Source organism: Metopolophium dirhodum, chromosome 7, assembly GCF_019925205.1.
Source record: "Metopolophium dirhodum isolate CAU chromosome 7, ASM1992520v1, whole genome shotgun sequence".
Taxonomy (NCBI): Eukaryota; Metazoa; Arthropoda; class Insecta; order Hemiptera; family Aphididae; genus Metopolophium; species Metopolophium dirhodum.
Genome location: NC_083566.1, coordinates 26,775,752 through 26,791,819, shown reverse-complemented (window position 1 = coordinate 26,791,819; position 16,068 = coordinate 26,775,752). Strand labels below are relative to the sequence as shown.

The following is a 16,068-nucleotide window of genomic DNA, read 5'->3' as shown; positions in this document are numbered from 1 at the left end:
CACTTTAAAGTAACGAATTGTTTTTACCATTAAGTTATTTATTTATATTTTCAAATGACAATGTTATCACCATTATAATGGCCATTAAACGGATTGTAAAGCTTTCAATAATCGTATTCACTTTCAGTAAATATTATACTTTTAAATATAAATACGATTAGCTTTATAAATCTTAACCATACACAATAAGCCAACTAACTTATTAAGTGCATTCAGTTTAATAATTTCAAACTCATTAGCTTAGAAATTGTACGTAATAAAAAATGATTTTGCTCCACTCGTGTTATTTATGTCGTATAGCTATTTTATTTTACAATACAAGTCATTAAACTAACTGTTAAAAAATTAATGTTAACAATATTAATATAATATTATTAGTTTGGGTTTGAAGCGAATAAAAATGGACACGGGAGTACCCATTAGTAAAATAACTGTAAAAAACACAATAATTATATCGAGGACACATAAAAGATATTGTAAAGCCTTAAAAGCAATTTTTATTACACATTTTAGAGCCTACTGTTTAATGGCTAGTATAAACTGTTATAAGTACAACTCTTTAAATATATTCGTATTTTACTTATAACAAAATTATATTATGCTTTATTGAGTTATAATAACTAATTGACAACTATTTCAGAGTATGCTTACACAAAAAATAATTTCTTGTCTATTGAGTACTGTCCGTCTACAATATTAAGTACTGTCGATTAACTATTAATAGACGTTTATACGTTGTAGTCATTATAATATTATTATTTAAACGACACACTTTCTGACAGGTATTAATGTATTATGATTGATTATACATTTATACGTGTATTTGGTTAAATAAAAATATATTTTAACCAGTTATATAATATAACATATTAACATTTACGAGTACTTTTTTATCTGACATTCTTGTAATAACAAATTAAAACCAAGAAATTGTATCTTATACAAATTGAAATAGGTAACCTATTTTAAAATGATTTTAACGAAATTCAGAAAATAGACGTTTCCATTAATGATAATAGTCTGAGCAATTAAATACTCGTCCCGTCTTCAATATTTTTTAAGAACCACTTAGAAACGGGAGAGATAAAATCACTATACTTTGAGCGTGCTAAAACAATGGGCTGAATGCATATTGGCATAGTGCAAAAATGTACGTTTAATAATGTCTTACAATGCCTCATCGAGACATTGTTTCGGTTCAAAACGGTTTTCGTTCCTTTTTAGCCGCATTAGTTATTGTTGTATAATATATATATGTATATAATATGTATATATATATATTTTATACGTTTATGCTGGTGCAACATTATTGTGTATCACCCCAAGTCTCGAGGCGTGTATACTTTATAAACGATTCCGTCGTCCTTCTCCGAGTGTCTCAACGTTTGGTTCCAAAATAAAACCATCCCTGACGAATGGCTGAACATTGCAACTTTCGAAAATAATAATTAAACCTGGTACTTTTAACCTTTAAATGAGTGGCTATTACGAGAGTTTCGTCATTATTTTAATGTCTCTGAAGCGTATAGTTTAAACATTAAGAATTCAAAGAGCCAAATCATCAAATATGTTTCAAAGTTTGTCCCTATGGGAGCTATAAAATGTATAAAATCTGATATTTTTGATTACGATTTTAATGAATCGGATAAATAATATATTGTTCTTAAATCATCATTTGATTTCTTATCATAAAAAACGCGATTCCTTGAATGTTTCGAACTATACGCCTTTTCTATTTCGATTTGTCTTGTGAAAAAAATATTATGCCAACGTTACTGGTTTAGTTTTATCATTTGAGTAAATTTGGTGCTTAAAACAACATGTATAACAATTTGTTTTGTTATTAATCGAAGTACACTCAATATCCTTTAAAATCTTCTAGTTTGTATGTTTGTTTCACGAGTCATTCGTCGTACTAATTGACTTATTGACAAGGCAGCGGCGTTTGTATTCGTTTGAACTTGTTTCTAAGGACGTGATCCCCAATCGTCTGAAATTGGCATCATGCACGTGACCTCTCAATCGATTCGTTAAGACTAAGTTGTACGAACTAACTGAGTGGTGCACCGAAGTAGTGTAACCCAAAACACAATGGATTTTGATAAAAAAAAGTCTATTTTTATACCAAAAATGTTCCGTCGCAAAATAAAATTATGCACGACGAAGCGCGATGGACTACTCAAATGAATAATGTCATAGATTCCTCGCCAGATTTTTTGAATTATAAGACTCGTACAAACGAAGAGCGGTGACCATTACGAACTACAACAGACAACAGCTGACTTCCTCTCAGGGCCAGCGACCCAACGAGTTATGTACTTACGTCCGCCGTCCGTGGAAATGAATACGTTGAACTCGCAAGGACCATAGAAATCGGCATAAGAAGAAATATTACAATACAAAGTTTCCAAATGTCCCACATAATAATAATAGTGCCACAATATTCCTCTCACTACGTGTTGTACAATAATCAAAGCAAACGTAACCCGACTGGCCGACTGTCCGACTGTAATATTATATATCACACCGTCGTTGACCCGAGACAGCCGTGGAATCATTGTCGGTGGTTGGTTATTTTTTCACTGCCATTTATGGCATATTTTACACGGTATTTTAACAAGCCGACGAGTCAGCTGTGCCGAAGTCTGACTATGATAATATTATAGTAGTGCGCGAGGCGGCAGTGGTTTTGGAGAGTGTCGTTTCGTACGATTCATTTTTCGTCAAGTGTGTGATGAAACTATACACGATAGCGGTATACCACATTGTCGATACCACGATGAACCGTATACCCTATGGTCGTGTCACTGTCACATGCAATATTATGTTGTCAGCCACGAATCTTTATTATTATCATCAACTGTTTGGTGTGTCCTATAAAATAGTATATTATGTCATTTTTGTACTCCGGCTCGACCTGCGATTAGTATACATGTATAAAGACGTATCCCGTTTCGCGTAATCCGATAGCTCACCGTATAATATGTGTTTCGTTAAATTTGATAGTGTTGTAAAATATTTAGTAATGGCTTAAAATATTATCGAAAAAAAAAACTCTAATCTGTGTACTTAAAGAAGCTAAATGCTAATGGATGTAGCGAGTATATAAGATGAAAATATTATAAGGTGATAAATTTCGGATATTATATCTGCCATATCAAACGACAAAAATACATATAATAACTTATCAAAAAAAAAAAAAAAATCATAGAAAATATGAAAACTTATTTATAAAACTAAGTTAGATAATAATATTATACATTTAGATCGTCAAACGTGTATACTGTATAGGTACGAATGTTATATAATATTTATATAATAATTGGAAAATTATTTCACTTCATGCCTCAGAATATCAATAAAATGTTAAATTAAAGAAATGGTTGGTTTTTTTTTAACCGATATAATATCCATATTTAACTAGTAATTAACTAGTATTAAGGTATTACGTAAATTATACATAATTTATTGTTTATCACAGATTTAAAAAGGCAAGAATTTCAAAAAATTCCATTAAAGCATCAAAGAAATATTTAAATATTCAAATAGCATGAGCAGAGTTTGATCAATAAAGATTTAACGATCAAAAATAAAGAAATTCGGTTTTACTTTCTATAGTCTCTACAACAATAATATTAGCTAGTACCTATAGTAAACTGGTGTACCTACAGACATATTATGCGTGTAAGTATATATAATATGAATGAAAAAAAATTTTGTTAAATCGCGTGTTCTGTAAGGTCACAATATATATATATATATACGTAATATATTATTAGGTATATATTTTTTTATTGTACCTTAATGATATCCTTTTATCCGTTCTTCCACGTCAATATAGTTGTTTGCTAACTCACTTTCTTCAAACGAATACGCTTACCGACGATGATAATATAAATATATTCAATCATTCATATACCTAGCAACAATACGTTTTCAAACGGGAATAACCCTGTTAATTTCGTACCAACAAAGCAATCAGAACTACAGCGTACAAACGAAGTCTATTCAGTGTTGTTTTTTAATGTTACCACGCGTGCACACGTCACAATATACCAACGATACCGAATTAATTAATTATTATCGTAATTAAATTAGAAATATAAATAATGATGATTTTGGTATCTCGAACAACAAAAATAATTTCATTAGAACCTAAGTGGTACAGATAAAAATATAATTCTCGTAAACGATTCATAGTTTAACATCAAACTGTCACTGTGTATATAAGTTGCAATAAACGTATTAGGTACTATAATACGTACAACTTAAAATATAAATTTATTTCATGTACTTACGTCATTCAAGCAATTGTTCTATAAATAATTGTAAGATAATGTATAATTGCAATAAATATATTTTCTAACACAATATATTATATAAATATAATATTATTTGGTATTAAAGTTACAAAATCATAGTATTTTGATCCTATATTATAAACCAAATTATTTGAACCTTTGTTTGGAAATAACTATTTTTAATTTTCGTACACTCTCTACGTGTTTTACATTCTTTTTTTTTCAACGTAAAGTAAAATGTATAGAATCCCAAGGAAGAGAAGTTACAAACTTGAAAATGACATTACCATTTCGGGTCAAAAAGGGTATGGCAACTGGCAAGTATATTCATCATGAACTTTCTTAGCCGTAAAAACTAATTTTTCATACAAACTCTAAACCATTTTTATGTATTTACAAAAGTTTATTTGCACCGAGTTTGCATTAGAGTAGCTTGTCCGTTGTACTTTACGCAATGATTTGTTTAGAGAAACCTTTCTTGAGGGACTATTTTTACCTAGTCGATATAATTAAATGCTTACGTTATACGATTTAAAAATAATTTTTTTATCTTTTATTAAACCAACATTTTCTTTTATTCTTTTGTGTAGCCTTTGTGGGTACCAATATTATTCTAACACTGTTAAAACGTGTGAAATGTTATAATCTATATACGGTGCAACTTGACTTAACGGACACCTGTATATGATTCGGAGTTCGGACAACTAACTCAATGAACAAAATTGTAATATCCCCGCAAAAATATAAGTATTTCGATCTGTGCAAGAATATTTCTCCCTGATATCTTGAAAATGGATAACATTCTTAGTTAAAACTCAAATATAATTGCATGCAAATTATGTAAACAAAAAGGTTCTATGCTTGTAGTGTCGCTGGTCAAAACAACGCAGCACGCGATTACACATCAAGATACAGATATTCCTATATAAATAGTTTCAATTGTGTATATTTATATAGTTATGTATGTGCTATGATTAACTTTTATGCAATATGTATTAATATATTTTACTGTCGGCTTTAGTTTTCAAAAAATACAATATTTCTATTAAACATAATATACGTATATGAGTTTGGCTAAGAAAAGTACTAAATCATGTCTACATAGTTTCACTATATATATTTTAATAATATATAATACTATTATGTAAGTGAAACATTTAGAAAACGTTTATGTGTACTCAATAGCTGTTATCTCATGAAAACAATACTTACAATACTAAAATGTAACTGTATTTAAATATTAATGAAAACAGTCATATAATAAAAAACACAAATATCAGCTGGCCAAATTTCCCTCCAAATAGAAAGAATAAAGTAATTATAAACAGACTCCGCATCGGCCACACCCGTCTTACAAATGGAAAAAGGAGAAAAACCACGGTTCATTTCTTGTGGAACTGAACTCTTAGTCAACCACTTAATTACCGAATGCCTCCAATACAAAGTTAAACATAGAAACTTCAACATACCCAACGCCTTAGACGTAGCACTTGGACCAGACGCAGATACCATCACACAAATTCTTGAACAAAACTAAACTACGGTACGAAAAATTTAAAAAAAAAAAAATTTGATTGTAAAATGTAACTAATGGACATTTTCGCTTATGTTAATTAAGAACAATAAAAAAGAAACAGTTGTATATTAATATTTTATTATTTAAATACATAAAACCATCACGTCGCGTCGTTGTTCATCAATATTGTATCACGGCGATTTGTGTATGCAATATCGCTACATGCGTGTGTATAAACATGAAATTGCAATATATTTATCATAAACGAAAATCGTAATACTTGCTATTCTTAAATAACTTTAAGATCAACACCGATAATTCAATTATTATCGATAACACAAATAGCGACTGAATTGGTTTTCGATGGCACTTGTTCTCCGGACACCGTGACTTGCACGGAGAAAAATTCCGCACGGTGGTCGAGGATCGAACTCGGACCGGCTGTGGATAAACGTTTGTAACATTATTATGGGCGCATTATTAAATATAACACACGAATAAAATTCATAGTATGTTCGTAAAATGTATTTCAAAATGTAATAGTTTGTACACTGAATTTGTAATAAAATCGCGTACATTAGCAAACTAAAATAAAATAAACTAATTTTCTGGTTCATTTATTTTAGTTCATATTTTGTTGAGCATAAACAAAGAATACGAAATGACTTAAAGATTGTCTACGTCATATTATATGACGTGTACAAATACGTTTTAGCCACCATGATTTCTAACGAAATAATAATTAAAAATGATTGCTTATCGTTTGGATAAAACACGATTAAATAAACAGATACGCATAATATTATTTTACAAACATACAAACTCGAAATACGCAATATCGATTTAATATGCTGCTGAAATCACGTCTGTTATAAAGTTCATATTATGTAAGATTTAATATTGGATCATACCCCATAAAGCGATCGTTTTTCCAATAACATACAACTATTTAAGAATTACACCATATTGTGTACTAGCACATTATGTTTGTCGAAGTTTCTACACATATTATGCTTTAACGGCACGTGCGACATTTACAATACGGACCTATATAGTAATTGAATCGATGATTGCAGAAACGACATGAGTCAATTTTTTAAAACTTTTGGATAATTAATAAAAAGTGTATAATTTAAATAATTCTAAAAAAAATTTTTATTTAAAAATGAATCCTTGTAGAAATATATTATACACTGATTATGACCGAAGCCGTTTTTCCACTCAACACATAAAAACAGATGACTAGCATGTGTTTTTGCTAATATCTAAATTTCACAAAAAATGTGACTCGTGTCGTTTTTGCAATCATCGATTCAATTATTGTAGACAATATTATACCGAATTCCTGAATCGTCTGTAATCATGCTGTGTGTGGACGATCCGTTATTATATTAAACAATTTTATTGCTTTTGGTGCTTCAGAAACGAATATTTACGTTTTTACTGTGATTCTTTTTATTTTTACGATTTACGCTTCATCCATATCATGGACAAAAAATAGTTCGTAACAAATCCGTACCAGAGCACAATATTCTCTGGGTATTATTGATAATATATGCTCTCGGAATAATATTATCGATTTCACACGGATCTCGTAACTCGAAAATATCGGATATATACTATCATGCTGGGTGCGTGTAGGTACTGTATATAATAGTATCGAGGCAATTTTTCCGTGGTCTTGTTTCACATAGCGTGCATAATAATGTATCGTCGAAATTGCAAGCACGAATGGATCGCATACGTTTCACCATTATTGTTGTCTGTCCCATCCAATATTATCGTTACCTTTTTTTCAGGGACCTCTCTCGCCCTTTTTATTTATTATTATTACTATTATTATTTTGTAAGCTCCTTTCACCGTTACTAATACAAATGTCTCCGTCGGCTCGGATAACGTGGTTCCGCGTACCCGAAGCGTACCTTAAAAAGACAAATAAATGTATACGGTATGAATAAAACACGTGACGCCGTCACGTATACGCTATAACAAGCTGTAATAAAACAAACATGTGCGGATGTCGATTTTCAAAAATATAACGCACCCGGGAAATGCGACTTCCGACAAAAACCATGGACGGATTATATAGTATATTATTAGTTCTGTGTGTTTCAAGATTTTTGTCGGTGGCTATTCTCTCTCCACAGCACCTCAAGACGTTCACCTAAACTTAATCCTAACATAGAAAACATCGCTCGAGCTTATTGTACAAAAACTGTATAGATAATCTAATTCAAATGAAAAAAAAAAAATTGAAATAAAGTCCTACGCGTTTAATTCCCTCTAACTGAATCGCACAGAGGTATTTAGTCGGTCGGCTATAAATCCAATCCAAAAGATTTCAAAGAATGTGCCAAGTCAAGGACGTTTATTGATGTCTTTTTTTTCCATATACAAGAAAGCGCGCCGAAAACACCGAATGACATTTCAAGCCAATCCCATTCAATTGATGCGGATTGAAATACTCGTGTACAAAGCGGATGTGATTCGATTATTTATTTTATACAGGAAGCGACACCGAAAAAGTTTGCAACATATTTTTTGGAAAGACACTTGTTCACATTACACAAAGTGCGCCAACGTATTTTCATCAAAATAATAACGGACAGATTTAGAATATCGCGTGACCATTCTATCGTGAATTTATATTATACTAGGATTTTTATTCTGTGACGCGTTACAGTAAAATATGTGTAATCGAGTTTAATTAGCTTATAAAAAATCGAATTTATAAAACAAAATTCTGGTGAAAATGCATGATTTTAAAATACAATTTTTACACCACTTTCTGTATTTCTGTAGATCCAACTCAGTGTTAGTATAGATAGTATAATATTATTAAATTGTTTATACGAAAAATTAACTCCATGTGAATTAACCTTACCTGTTATGTACCTTTAAATTAAACTCTATTTATTATTATATCGTATTAGATTATTATGTCCACTATTTAAACATTGTCGCGGTGTCCTCCGAGAATAATAAATTCATTAGTCGGACCATTACACTGGGCTCGGAAACATTTGCCTTACAATTTTAAGTTTCTCATCAAACTGTTCTACGTGTATCACATAACAACCGAATGTCTTTGCCACCACACACGTACGCGCGCGGTTCGTTATTGTCGCGATGTGTACAAAAGTTCTGTGAACTCGCTTTTGGTCCGAGAGGCGTTTGTGTTATCGTCAATAGCAATAGAAAGCGGTGTGGAAATATATGTTTATATTATACGTATATCGTTAAGTTTAAACAGTTTAAAATAATTATATAGCTTTAGGCAACGCGTGAATTAATTATTTAATTCTTTTGTTTTATAAAATATTATTTTCCGTTTAGACATTAACAAATACAGCATTTACTTTGCATATAGTATAATATCAAGGTATGATTAAACACAAAATGAATAAATTCTTCAACTAAAAGTTTTTTGAATCAATAAAATTATCACAGAGTCATATAATAATACGTTGATTTGTTATAATTGTATTCGAGGGATTGAGTATCAAGTTTTATAAATTAAGAATATCCTATATAATATCATATATATGTTATTTTTATAAACATGAACTTTACACGAAAAAATCTTTACATTTTATCAAAACCTTAATGGTCTCATAAGAAATAATTAAGTAGGTAATTGCATAGAACAATAAAAATCTGTCACGTCTATATAGAACCTACCTATAGGACTATGGGTATAATGGTGTATATATATATAAGAGTTAATGAACCCTTCATTAATGGAAAACACAAATAACAAGGTAAATTATATTTCGGGGTTTGAACCGCTATAAGAGAAAATGTGATTCTGTATAATATACATATAAAATGTATTAAACACTTAAATATAGTTCATAAGGTTAATCCAAAGTTATAATGGATACCAATAAAATGAAATGAAACAGGTAGGTATTGGAAAAAATAACAAGCAATAACACATTTCTATGTATATTGCCATATTGGAATATTTTGTAATATTATAATTTCTAACAAATAACAATTTTTGAACCAAACATTAAGTGTTTTTCTTTATGACAATTTACTGAAAGTTTTCACCACAAAAATTAGTTCTTAATTTCTTATTATTAATAATACGAATTTGTCGTGATCTAGAAATAAATCGGTAAATACTCGACCGCAGACACCACTAGGTCTGTGTTGATTCACGTAATTTGGATTATACTGCATTTAATTCAGCTTACCAACATTATATTATCTCTAATCCAAGGGTTGCGAATATTTGACTACTGTTAATTTATTATCTCCATATTTATTAAATAACAAATAAGTACTCATTTTCATTTAAAATGAAATATTAATCGTATGTTATTATTGCAAATAATTATTATATTATAGGTAGTGCATATTATATAAAATTAGTTCAATTTTATGTAGTTACTCAAACTATAAAAATATTATGTAGGTTAAAAGAAGATAAATTGTATATAAATATTATATACGTCTGTCTGAAGTACTTGGCTAATTTCTTGAAAGTTATAAAACTATTTTATATTTCAATGGCGTAAAAATTAAAATTATGTTGAAAAAACATTTGGTTTTTAATGCAATTTTATTTTTATAATGCAGTCTTAAAGTATTTTTAATGCAACAAGGTTCAAGATCTTGTTATAACGATAACGATGTATCCACAGTTGTAAAACAGATTATGAATCAATATTATCAACAACATTTATTTTTGTTACTTACATAATAAACTTTAGCATTGGAATATAATTAATAGACTTAAATTAATATGACATACTGTTTGCATTATTTTATTCTAAATATCAAACTGTACCATGTCTACTTAATAATAAATTACATGAAATACGATAGATATATAGTATGTACAAACTCATGATGAAAATAAAACCAAATTAAGTGTCACCAAATCCTATTTAGCTGTCGATAATGTGTATGAAGTTTTACTGGACACAACATTAAGGACAAACCTAATTTTTCACCCATAATTCAACTCAAACAGCTATTTTAAATTATGAACTACATAATAATCAACATTATATTTGTTTGCAATATCTATTTTACAAAATCTGTAAACTCATCAAAATTAAATCAAAATATATCTAATGCAAACTTAAGCCTGGCCGTTAACTTGAACGGTTGTATATTTTTGTTGTTATTTTGAATACATTTCGAATCCAATGCAGTGTGCAACACATTACACATTTACATATTTTTAGTTTTATTAGGTTTTATATAGTACTAACTGCCACACAGTATATAACTGGCTAGGTTAGGTTACCATATTACAATAGATAATTAGTACTAACCGAAGTGTATATAAGGCTAACAAATGGAAAAAAAGGGAAGCTATTATATTTAAAATATATGAGCCATATATTTTGGAGATTCTGCTAGAAAGGCGAGTAGTTTGTTATGTTCGTTCCTTCACAGACCATTTTTATTTTCACCACGGATTCACACCATGTTAAAGGAGAAACGCCCTATGTAATACTCTTAATTTTACCGTAAGCGCATTACAAGTAAATTATCTGCTCAGTATTTGACCGTCAATTTGTTTCTTACACAAAAATATTTACAGCATACACATTTTCTCACGTCATGTTGACATGTTGTCTACACAAAAATATTTAACTTTTGTAAACTTCAGAATTTTTTTAACTTTTTCTTAAAAACTAAAATCATTTTTTCAAGTAATAAAAGAAATACACAAATTGCTTAAAATTTAAATAAAAATGTTTATTGATGTACACAATTTTTTTTTACTTATTTTTACTATACATTTAAAAATTATAATTTTATTCTAAAACAATATTTACTCAATTGATGATCTATAATTAGATTAAAAGATTATTTCAGTTTTTATGAAAAGTTTTAAAAACATCAAAAGAGTACACAAGAATACAAGATAAATACTTTATGTAGACAACATGTGTGATAATGTGCATAGGATAAATACTTTTGTGTGAAGGGCAAGTTGACAGTCGAAGACAGTGTAATCTTCTTGTAATATGCATAATATGGTAAAACTAAAATTTTTAAGGGGTACATTTCCGAAAGATCATGGTGTTATTACCATGGTGAAAATTAAAAAGGGCTATAAAAAAGACGACTAGGAAGAATAATTCGATGTCCAAAAAAACACGACTAAACGAATTTAATTTTATAGTTCGTTTAGTATTGGTTTTGAAGACAAATTTAGTATACAATATTGGGTATTATTCCAAATTATAAGACATTTAAAGTGGGGAACTTCAAAAATATTTATTTGTTCGTGTCTATAAAAATGTAATCTGAATGGCCAAGCGAGGTTTTTCTTTTAACTTTAAAATACGTCTTATTTATAACACCCCACATTCTTTTTGTAACTCCAGGGACTCTTTGACCCAGGCTAAGCCCAAGCCACGATTCGCAACTATTTTTATTCATCACACTTTTCATCATCTTTTTAACTCTTTTAATTTTATTTATCTTCTGTTTCTTCTGCTGATTATTTGTTCAACTGAAGTAGTACTTCTAAAATGCTTAAAAATATTGGAAATTTCTGATTTTAGTTGTAAATAGAATTGTTCGAATTCAAATATTATTAAATACATTTGTAATATTTACCAAACGGATTTGTTGAAAGCCTTATTTATATTGTTATTGTGTTGTGGTATTTATAATAAAATGGTCTTAAATTAAAAATTATAATAATCATTACAAAAAACACCTGATGCTAACCATTTACAACTTTATCAATTAATCAGTTAAAAATACTCGAGAGTTGAAACATGAAATATATGCTGCGTACATGTAATGTTTTGGATATTATTTTATTGTAATTAACATAAATGTACATCGCCTACATAATATTAAAATAACTAAGCCGTTAAATGCAAAACTTGTCGTAGGTATAGTAGATATTATTATGTTTCAATAATAATATATCCACATTATTTCAATTCTATAAATACATTAGAAACTGTTATCGTGCATCTTTTTCCTATGAAAACATATAAAAACAATGCGTTATAACTTATAAAATATAAAAACTCATTGAGTAAGTGCTATTCATAATATTACACGCACATCTTTGTATTATTGTAGTGTTATTAACAGTCTAAGATGCAGTTCAGTGAAGCATATTGCTAATATTATTTCAGCAAAAGCACTTGCGTGTATGTGCAGTACATCGAAAACTGTTTATAAAATATTATATGTAAAACGCGGCCGCGGCACCTCTATTCAATAACACGCATAGCATTTTTTTTACGTAATTTATTTTGCTCGATTCAAAATGCTATAACATACATTACAATATAAAGCTTGAACTCCTGCGATGCGTGTAATTTATATACTATCCTTATTCATATTTTGTCGTACGTGTGTTTTTCACTTATTTATAATTCAATATGAATATATATACATATTCCGCAGCGCATATTATTTGCCGCGGGTGTAGGTGAACATTAGAAGTCTGCGAACATAAAATAGTAGATAAAGAATAATAGATCGAATAAAGAAGTTATGAGCCCGAGCAATTTGCCGGAACTATTATAAGAATTCTCTTTACGAGAAAAAATGTTGTATACGCGTGTGGCAAGAGTCTTTAATCTAACACAGCCCATATATAGTATAGTTTAAAAGATGAAAAACTTTTTGTAATTGCAACTCAACTACGCGTATATGCGACGCATAAAAAATGCATGTGCTTTACGGTAAAAAATAACTGTGGCTAACGTTAAATAAAATATTGACTAAAAACGAGGTGGTTTATCTCTTTTTTATATTTATTTATTAATGAGGCGAAACAGAGCAAGTCACTCTTCCTCGTTGCTGTTATTGGAATAAACTGACACGTTTAAAATATATTATGCTCGCTAATATTATTTGGAAATAACTAATTTTTGATGAAATATTTAAAAAATATTTTTTACAGTTTCATATGAAATATATTAATTCTCAGATATGAATGAAACATTAAGCTGTATAAAATAATTATTATATTATAATTCAACGTTAGGTACTTATATGTACGCTCATAATTATTTAGTACTATTTTAAGTTAAACTTAAATTTTTAACTTCGCTCTAAAAATAATATGCATTTTATATTTATGTAAGAACTACTGGCAACAAACGTGTATTGATATCAATCCATTACTGAAAAAATATACGTATTTCTATTGTAAAACAATGTATTATTTACATAACTTACCCAACAGTTATGTGTAACCCTAAAGAAACACAAACTACAATTTATATGTAATTCTTGGCATCTTCGGCGTATGTTTTACTTGAGGAAAAGCATTTTAGAACTACTGTAAACAACTTTTTAGGGTAAAATAAGACAATACTCAAATATTATGTTAACGTGTCTTCATTTCTCACACAAGGAATATCTGGTTTATGGTAGTTTGTGTATAACTATTATGGAATTGAACAGTTTCAAACACAAATAACATAAAAAATTTTATCGGAATTTAAAATTGCAATCCTGGTTTACAACAAATATATATTAAAACCTTCTCTTTTTATGAAATTCATCTTTGATATAAATTTTTTGAACAAAAAAAAATATGTATATTTAATTGAAAATTAATTTTGTGTAATGCAATCCATATCTTTGAAACCACGCATTTATAATTTATTATATTTATATTAATTTTAGCAATGTTAAAACAGTGATTTTTTTTTTTATTGTAAACTGAATAATACGCAAATTAAATCACACAAGTGCATGTTTGAAGTGTTTGGACGTTCAAATAATGTATTATGTATATTGTAATATAGTCTAGCAACAACAGAATCAAAAGTTAGGTAATTCATCAGTAATATTCGTGAAATTTGTCACGTAAGTTACTATTGTGTATAAGTATATAACTATAAACATACTACCCATGTGGTTTTCCTGCAAGGGACTGAAAGTCTACACAAACATTTACGGATGCTTGCGGCGATAGGATGAAATGTGGGAAAATCGTGATGGGGGTATAATATACTTCCGTGTAAGCTCTAAATAAGAAAACACCGGTCAAAGTAATTTTTTGAAAACAGCTGAGTAAGTTTTCAGAAGAAATTTAATCCTTGCGTGAACATTAGAACAAAATATAATAAGTTAAAATCTGCACAACGTATAATATAAATGCACACTTTAAGGCTGAGTCGTGGGCATTTCGTCGATCATTAATATTTGAATCTTGTTATTTATGAATTTATGAGAAATTATCTTGCCAATATTTTTTCCCCTCTAAAATTGTGGTGAGGTGTGTTGATTTCATATTTTTTTGGCATACAAAAAATAAGCTTAATTATAATGTCAAAACTCCATTCTCTTTTGTCTTTATCAATTTGTTGGATATTCGAATTAATCGGCGTGTTCCTATTCGAAGATAATATCTCAAGTAGCCGTTTTGAGGGATAGTCTATGGGTGTCAGAACGACCGTAAATATTTATAAATTATACTTGTTAAAATCCTAATAGGAACTGTGTCAAAATTTACATCGAAAACGGCTAGACCGCTATTTTTGCCGCATATTAACATAGGAAACGTGCATTAATATTCTCCAAAGACTGACCTGTTTTGCGTGCTCCCATCATGGCTGACAGCTTAACACCCGACGGTGGCGATCGTCTATAGAGGTTTGGTCGCGTGCCGATCATACGTCCATGATAGTAGTCTCGGAAAATGGTTGCCGCGGTGGCGTTCGTTATTGTCGTGTGCGACTTTTGACGCGAGTGGGGGAGGAGTAAAACACGTGCAAACCGTTGTGCCGGCAGACCGTTGTGACGGTGGTCGTCGTCGTGTTCGCGATGCGACGCGGCGGTATACTGAATCCACGGTGGCAGTCGCGCGGCGTGACGGCAGCGTCGACGTCGGTGAAAATCGCGTGCCCCCGGCGGCGGCGGCGGAAAACTGAAAACTTTTCGGTCCCTTCGTCCCGTTCCGCCCCCCCCCCCCCCACAGGCAGTGGCCAGGATGACAGGAAGACAGGAACCGAAGGCAGCCCGAGTGATGGCCGCCCGAATCTTGACCGAAATTACTGTGGAGGCGGCAATGGTCATTTCCTCTAGACGCTAATATAATTATTCAACCTCTACACTTCCTCAACCTCCAACGCTTCATCCTCTGAGTCCTTCGCATTAATATCCTGCTCTTTGTGTTCTTTTCATCATCTGCTTCTTCTCTTCTTCCAGTCGCAACGACGTTTACGTGTTCAAGCCTCCTATCTTGCTCTTATACTGCATGTATAGAGGAATTAGATTAATCAACGAATAACGGTGTT

The 16,068-nt window shown here is 30.2% G+C and overlaps 1 protein-coding gene across 2 annotated transcripts in view; it reads right to left on the bottom strand.

Moving 5' to 3' along the window:
* LOC132949211 (CCN family member 5) overlaps window positions 1–15,601 on the bottom strand; it is a 300,914-nt gene extending 285,313 nt beyond the window's left edge. For both annotated transcript variants that reach the window (XM_061019975.1, XM_061019976.1), the window contains exon 1: window positions 15,361–15,601. In XM_061019975.1, the coding sequence (XP_060875958.1) occupies window positions 15,361–15,445 (85 nt within the window). In that variant the 5' untranslated portion in view covers window positions 15,446–15,601. The remainder of the gene's footprint in view (window positions 1–15,360) is intronic.
* Window positions 15,602–16,068: the final 467 nt, after the last annotated feature.